Source organism: Paramacrobiotus metropolitanus, unplaced genomic scaffold (assembly GCF_019649055.1).
Source record: "Paramacrobiotus metropolitanus isolate TYO unplaced genomic scaffold, Prichtersi_v1.0 Parri_scaffold0000044, whole genome shotgun sequence".
Taxonomy (NCBI): Eukaryota; Metazoa; Tardigrada; class Eutardigrada; order Parachela; family Macrobiotidae; genus Paramacrobiotus; species Paramacrobiotus metropolitanus.
The window spans coordinates 398,013-405,813 of NW_026570264.1; the positions used below are offsets into that span (position 1 = coordinate 398,013).

Sequence of the window (7,801 nt, forward strand, 5' to 3'; positions counted from 1 at the left end):
TTACCGTGCTGCAAGTCAACCTGCTACTGCACTGACGCGGTGAATGCACTCGTAATTAACACTGTACCCTACCTGTGCCGTCGTTAAACAATTACAGCAGCGCGTTCAACCGCAAGCCGTATTCCAGCGGCGTGCGTTTGTAACCGGCAAAATCGTCCGGACGGATGAACCGTCCGCCGGACGCTTTTGCCTGTAAGCCGGCAAAACCTTCCGTCCCCGAATCTACAGTCCGGCAAAACCGTCCGCTCCCGAATTTACAGTCCGGGATGTTTACAAGATCGAACAGAGCAGAAAAAACTGGGTAGGCAAAATTCACGGCGGACGTTTTCTTGGACCGCCGGACGGTTTTGCCGGCTTACAGGCAAAAGCGTCCGGCGGACGGTTCATCCGTCCGGACGATTTTGCCGGTTACATTTTGCGTTCTAGATCGGGGTGTACCGGAATTGTATTTTTTAAAACGCCTCAGCATTCTCTTTCTGCGGTACTTTGCGCAAACGACGAAACACAATGTGACCTTTTAAAATTGTGTATGTCGGTTCTTGCTTACGTACTTCGTGCATGGCCAGTAATGCTGTTATGATTTTATTAAAAAACTGACTATGTATTGGCAGCATTTTAAAGAATTATAGATTTGAAACACGCTTTACACCCGATTATTAAGTGTGCCACATTTTATGTGGCATCTGCCAGGTTTTATAGCTTGCCAGTTGCCAGAGTCTCCAGGTTTTATTGCTCGCCATGCCATTGGCAGTGCCACTGGCAGGTGCCAATGCCACGTTTTACCCCATGCCCCAGTATTGTAGGAAAATTCACTGCCGGCTAGAAAATTCGTCGGCGATAAATCACGCTGACAGTCGACGCTAAGAAATTCTGGATACCCTTGGCGCTGCCATATCAACATCCGAAGCGTAACTACCAACAATAAAGACTTCTCCCTGGTCTTTCTCGGCCGTGAGATACGAATGAGTCTTGAAGAAGTTTCGAAGCCACGCGAAGGAGCAGTCACAATGCAGCCGGTACACTTCCTCCAACTCATAATACTTTAAATTAGGTGGAAGAGGCAGATCAACTTCCTCATTCATCTTATCCCGCTCTTCGTGGTGCACCATATCCACACTGACATAGCTCTCCAACACCAGGCTGCGCAGATGCACCAGTGTTGTGAAAGTGTACGGCTCGAGAAACTGTATACTCGACAAGCGAAAGACAATTTGGCGTACGCGCGGCATCCGCTGGAAATCCCGCGTGCGGACGATCAATCCCGAGCAATGATTAATTCGAATGCCCAACAGATTTATCAGGTCGCCAAGGCGGTGAATTTTGGCCGTCGTATAGGGCGTGGCACAACCGCCCACGCTCAGACTGATTATCTGCTGACGAATGGGTTCCACGACACTGGCTTTCAGTGTGTCTTCTGTGCCGTTTCCGTCGGAAAGGGCAAGGACGACGGCGCGTCGAGAACTTATGCGGCGGATGTTTGCGGCTGCTGCGGCCACCAAGCGGCTTTCGTCGCATGCCACCTCAAGATAGGTTTCGAAAGGATCGTAGTCCGGAGTCGCTTGGGCGGTGCAGTAGGGTAGTTCTAGAGAATGGACAGGACTACAATAATAATCACGTAGCATGACATACTGGATACATTCCGCCGCGCTTAGTCGGTCGAGACGGAACCCACCGCCCGGGAGGTATAGTTCGGGTGCGATGGCAGTTTGCTGTTAGTCGGTTTGCTCTTGTGTAGTGCATTCTGTTTCAAGATTTTCTTTGTGACCTACAATAATACTACAAAGCTTTCACGTTTTGCTGCAGAATATTTTGATACAAAGCTGCGACACTTTGGACGTCACCTAGGTTCAATAAATGATCGGTTACCTAATAAATGCGTGGAGAAGCATACCCAAAAAAGGCCACTAATAGCAAAAATGAAATTACATCAAAGAAATGTGGGGTTTGACTTCGCCAAAATGCACACAGTCAGGTCCGTCTTTAAGAAGGGAGGTGCGCTGGCGCCCCCCCCCCCATCCCGGAGGGAGAAAACGGGAAAAAGGTGTGCCGGGAGCTAGCGCTGGCGCAAGAAATGCGACTGGCGCGGGCGCACTGGCGCTGGCGGAACGAAAATTACAATAGAAAACCGTAGAAAAGTGGCTTTTTTGAGACACTTTTCTACGTTTTTCTTGAACAAATTTTCGGCCATTTCCCAACTGGCGCAGCTGGCGCGAGGTTTTGCGCACCCCCCTTCCAAAAAGCTAAAGACAGGCCTGCACACAGAACACTGGCTCAGAAAATAACTGTTAATATTATACAGAATACGTCATCCGTTGGCGACTGACACTGTTAACGATGTATTCGAGAAACGCCGGCATGGGTTTTTGGGGCATATGGCCAGCCTCGGCTCGGCCGCGGAGTCTCGTGGAAAACGTCAGAACATGCTCGGCCACCGGAAGGAGCGTATACGTGTTATCGCGAGCAGTGCCACCTGGTGCGTGGCCAGGTGACCCCCGATTCGTGGCCAGGGAGTGTGATGGATCCTGATCCGTGGCCAGGATGTTGCGGCTGCCTTCCGGTGCGGTTCTGTGCGTACCATAGCGAGAGAGCAGCGCGAGTGAGGGATGACCTTTAATGAGTTTCACAATAGTGCTCATATAACTGATGAAGCCAGCAAAACAAAACTTGATTGCTTAAGGGTTGGGAAGGCGGGTAACAGGAAAATTACCAACGTCAACTTTCAATGATCAACATCCAATTCTGACAACACAAAAAATGAGGATAACATGCGAAAAGCTCGCACATACCGAAACACACAAATTCGATAAATGCAAGTAGGCTAGCATGAGATGGAACTGACGGCTAGGTGGTCCGTTGGTGAAATGGCAGTTTGCACACCGTACGCAAACAGGAAAGGCAGGCGATTCGCTGGCAGACATGCCGGTGGTATATTCCAGGAAGGAGGAGAAAGAATCCGTCGGCTCGCTCAAAGTCCGGCGGCTAATCATTGAAATCCTGTGCAGAAAGAGAGAGCAGCTCTTGCCGGCGTTTCTCTCGCATCGTTAAAACAAGTTAGCGAGTAAACGCAAACTTCAATTAATTACTCGCAGTTCGACACTTCGAAGAAGAAACACTCACTTATGCCACAAGAAAAGAATTGCTCACTGCAGTATTGTGCATATTCTTACCGTCTAGACTTAGAGATTAATGCCTTGAGGCCTAAAGACACCATAAGAAATATGGTAAATACAGTAATTCGAACGAGTAGTTTCCTGATGGGTCGTATGATGATGTCGTTATTCTGATAACTGTACATCACCGTGGCGAAACTGCAGTATTGCACTGCAGTACGTATTGTGCACATTCGCATATGTGCATATGTGCGGCTCACTGCAGTATTGTGCATATTCTTACCGTCTAGACTTAGAGAACAATGCCTTGAGGCCTAAAGACACCATAAGAAATATGGTAAATACAGTAATTCGAACGAGTAGTTTCCTGATGGGTCGTACGATGATGTCGTAATTCTGATAAGTGTACATCAAGCGTGGCGGATTTCGTTCCCAATGCACACGAAGGTTCCATGAATGTCTTTTCAACCTTTGGACATTTCCAGTTATTCTGAACGCCGGTATATGTGCTTCGAAGTATTCATAACAACGCGTCCATACGTTAGTTAACTGACAACTTCTGTTTATATAATCTGTGTCTGTCGATAGTGCATGGAATCAGGAACGGATGGTCATTATTTCTGCATTCAATATTTTTGCGGCTGTATTTATAGTGCTGCATTTTCTGCGTTGTGAATGAAATGCAATTTATTACAGATACATCGGCTTTTCGAAAGCGTAGTTACTATATTCAAGGAAATTTTGCCGGTTGTCTGCTGTCGATTGGGTTCACTGACAGCGCTCTGCAGTTTTTCTGCCGTGCCGTTGCCGTGCTGCACAGTGACGACTGCACCAGCAAGGTGATTTTAATATTTATACCAAAATCTGATGGCTTATGTTTTATTGCAAGATTAGTAACTGAACAGAAGCCGCTGTACTGGAGCACGCATGACCCTGATATGCGCTTCTGAAATCATGCGAGTGTTTTTATGCTGGTTGAGTAGTATTTTGAACTAACTCGTATTGGTTTTCAAAACAAATATGACCGGTTAATTACAGAATTACAAATACGACTGTAACGTTGTTAATTGTGTAAAGCCAGCTAATGCTGGGTTTTATCTATTTCGATTAGAGAATGAAGACCGAAATCATCATTAGCTGATTGTCGATAATGTATTGCTTTTACATGGTCAAAGAGAAACCAGACTCTATGGAGAGGACCATAGTGCTGCATGTCAGATTGTAGCAGCCACTATGGTAGGAAAATTCACTGCCGGCTAGTAAATTACCCTGCGTAAAATTCCGTTGACAATCAACGCTGAGAATGTCTGAAAAATTCCCGGCGTGGCCCCTGACAACTTCCGATACGAAAGTCCCCATACTGAAGACTTCTCCTCATTTTTCTGTGCGGTGAGGTACGCGTGGGTCTTGAGGTAATTTCGGAGCCACGCAAAAGAGCAATCACAGTGCAGCTGGCCGATTTCCTCTAATTTAAACATTTCCGAACTCGACGCGTTCTTGTCTTCCCATTCAAGGCGATTCGCCAGATTCCAGGCGATCATGCCCTCCAGTATCAAACTGCTCAGATGCGGTAATGTGGTGAAGGTGTACGGCTCTATGGATTTTAGACTGGTCCACCGGAACGCGATTTGGCGTACGCGCGGGATACGCTGAAAATCCTGCGTGTGAACGATCAAGCCTGAACAACCGTATATGAGCAGTCCAGCAAATTCATCAGGTCCCCGAGGTGGTAACCCTTGGCGGTGGTGTAGGGCGTCGAACAACTGAATACCTGTAGGCCGAAAAACTGCTGACGGATGGGATCTACGACACTGCACTGCAGTTGTGTTTTTGTATCATCGCCATCCGCGAGCATCAGCACAACAGCACGCTCTGGACTAATGCGGCTCACATGGTACCCATAGCGGTAATATTATCGTCAGATGCGCAGGTCAGAAAAATATAACTATGGTGTCGCGGATGGAACATAAAGGTTTCGGGTGCGGTGCAGCCGCGTTCAGGACGAACAGGACTACAGCGTGTATTGGGTAGTTGGGCATATTCATTGCATTCTGCCAGTGTTAGGTTGTCCAGACGGAACCCGTTCGGCGGAAAACACGGTTCGGGCTCGATTTTGACCGGCTCGAGAGTCGCCTCTTGTTTAGTGCACTCGGTTTCCAGTCCTTCGTTTAGATCTGTAAGACCGTTTCTAAATACTTCTGCAGCATTTTTCATTGTAAGAATAATTTACGCTACAATAATTTGAATTACAACCAAAACCCTCATTGCTCACTTACCTGCCGAATTCAAAGCGGGACATGCTGAAAGAATGCATGTTACCAGAACGATTAGTTGCACTTCTTGCCGCATTTGATGCAGCGTGTAGCCGAAGGTTTGGAATTTAGATCCTGATAAAGCGCTCCAGAAAATACGGAATGTTAACAAAGATTGGAAGCATCTATTGTTACATTTAGGAGCGGTACTCTTGAACCTGCTTAAAGTTGGCGTTGCTGCACACGAAGACGGATGGTCTGCCATGCGCATGTTGAAATAAACATATTCGTTTAATAGAGTCGTATTTATATCTTCGCGTTGCTTTCAACGCCGACGATGCTAGTTCCGTGCAAGAAAACCCTCAGGGATTTAGACTTTATGGATTCCATGAATATTATTAAGTAAGCGAGTAAGACCGGTATGCGCTATGCCTTTCCGTTACATGTGACTCCATGACTGGATTAATGCCTTAATGACATGCTGCGCTGTAGCCTGGTCCCCTCATCCTGTATGCCACTCGTTATTTTTCTGCAGCCACTGCACAATGCTAAAAAAAAACAATACTCGTATTGCTAGTAATATTATCCAAGATGCAGCAGCACTTTGTTCCTAGCGATAAACTGATACAAATATGTTCGGCTTGCGAATATGATACGAACACGATTTAGGTTTTAGTCAAAAAGTCAACAAAGCGTTTTATCAATCGTTGATCAAACGAATAAGTCGATTGCCGGTAAAGTGTTGCGTTTAGGGTTCAAAAGCGAACACATGCAAGTCGATCAGAGTTTAACACGTCAGATTGTAGCAGCCAGTATTATAGGAGAATTCCGTCCCAGTTTGCAAATTATCCAGAGTAAAATTCCCTTTACAATCGACACTGAGACTGTCTGAATAATTACTGCCACGGCCGCTTGTATCTGGCGATATGTAGCTCGCCACACTGAAGACATCTTCTTTCCCTTTCGATGACGTGAGATACGCATGGGTCTTGAGAAAATTCCTGAGCCAAGCGAAAGAACAATCGCAGTGCAATCGCCGCACTTCATCCTCATCCATAGACGGTTTCACGTTTTTCATAAAGTAATTACGATCTATCCAATACCAGCTGATGCCGCCATCCAGCACTAAACTGCGCAGGTGCGGTAATGTGGTGAAGGTATACGGCTCCAAGAAGCGTATGCTTGCTGATTCGAAACTAATTTGTCGGATACGCGGCATCCGATGAAAATCCTGCTTGTGGACGATCAATCCCGAGGAAGAGCTTATCTGGAGTTGCAATAGGTTTACTAAATCTCCCACGCGGTAGATCCTGGCGGTGGTGTAGGGCGTGGCCGCGCCGACGACGCCCAAGGCGATTAACTGCTGCCGAATGGATCCGACGATACTGGCTTGTAATGTATTCATGGTACCGTTGCCGTCGCTGAGCCCCAGGATGACAGCACGTCTGGGGCTTATGTGGCTTATATTCGATACAGCCGCAGCTATAATGCTGCTTTCGTCGGATATGCAGTTCAGTTGAAGAACCGTATCGTAGGTCACAGGGTAATCCGGGACTTTGGGCGCTCCGCAGTCAGCCACAGAAAAAGGCCACATGGGAAAGCACATACTGTTGCTTCTGAATCTCCGCATGGCGAGCTGTCTGCATTCCGAAGAGCTTATCGGGTCGGTGCGGAAACCGCCCGGGATATATGGTTCGGGATTGATGGCGATCGGTTCGACACTTCGCTCTTCGGTAGTACATTCGGTTTCCAGGCTTTCGTTCAGACCTATAGAAATCGAAAGCATGTTAAAGTACATACACTTTGATTTGCAGTTGATTTCTGAAAAGAAGTGAAGCGAATTAGCGATCGCAGTTGCTGGATACATGTTCGATTACTTGATTCAGTCGCGGTGGAGCAGGCCAAAAGAACACAGTTCAGCGTAAAAATCAAATGTTTCTGCATTGTACTTTGCGAAAATCTAATACAGTACATTCTAATAAACACAAAGGCTTCACTACAGCGCCTTTACAACATCGAGCCAAAACAGCAAATTTTATTTTTAATGGAGTAGCTTAATCTTCAGTTAGCAGGCGGAACTATGAATGTTTGCACTACTGATCGCACTAGAACGAACACTTTGCAGGTTGTACGATAAGGAAATCACTTCTGGCAGTATTTTGCGACGCGGAAATGTTATAATATTCTTACCGTCAAAATTTCCCTCGAGGTATACTGCCGCATACAGCTCATGAGTCATTCAAACAGGAATCTTGGAACTGGCATGCTTTTGCATTAAATGTGTCTGTAGTCTGTATATTCACTGTTAACTGCCATGCCGGTTGGTTTCCGTTGCTGTACTGCACTACCATGGCACTGATGTAAGTACTCGTGCCGGCTGCTATTGTAAAAATTGTATTGCTGCTATCTGCAGAGTGATTAAAATCAGACAGTGGCTGA

General features: G+C 46.6%; 1 protein-coding gene across 1 annotated transcript; it reads right to left on the reverse strand.

The window, feature by feature from the left end:
* Positions 1 to 5,971: 5,971 nt before the first annotated feature.
* Positions 5,972 to 7,491, reverse strand: LOC129591111 (uncharacterized). The gene is made up of 2 exons (XM_055486643.1): positions 7,240 to 7,491; positions 5,972 to 7,129 (listed from the first exon to the last, which is right to left on the reverse strand). Exons 1-2 carry the CDS (start codon positions 7,334 to 7,336, stop codon positions 6,150 to 6,152), a joined length of 1,077 nt encoding a protein of 358 aa, XP_055342618.1. The 5' UTR covers positions 7,337 to 7,491; the 3' UTR covers positions 5,972 to 6,149.
* Between the last annotated feature and the right edge of the window lie 310 nt (positions 7,492 to 7,801).

What these genes read in the sequence shown, in the direction of transcription:
- LOC129591111 (XM_055486643.1), bottom strand. Translation starts at nt 7,336, where the DNA reads ATGTACTGTATTAGATTTTCGCAAAGTACAATGCAGAAACATTTGATT. An exon ending in CTCCACCGCGACTGAATCAA is followed by an intron (nt 7,130 to 7,239) that starts GTAATCGAACAT and finishes CGATTTCTATAG; the next exon opens with GTCTGAACGAAAGCCTGGAA.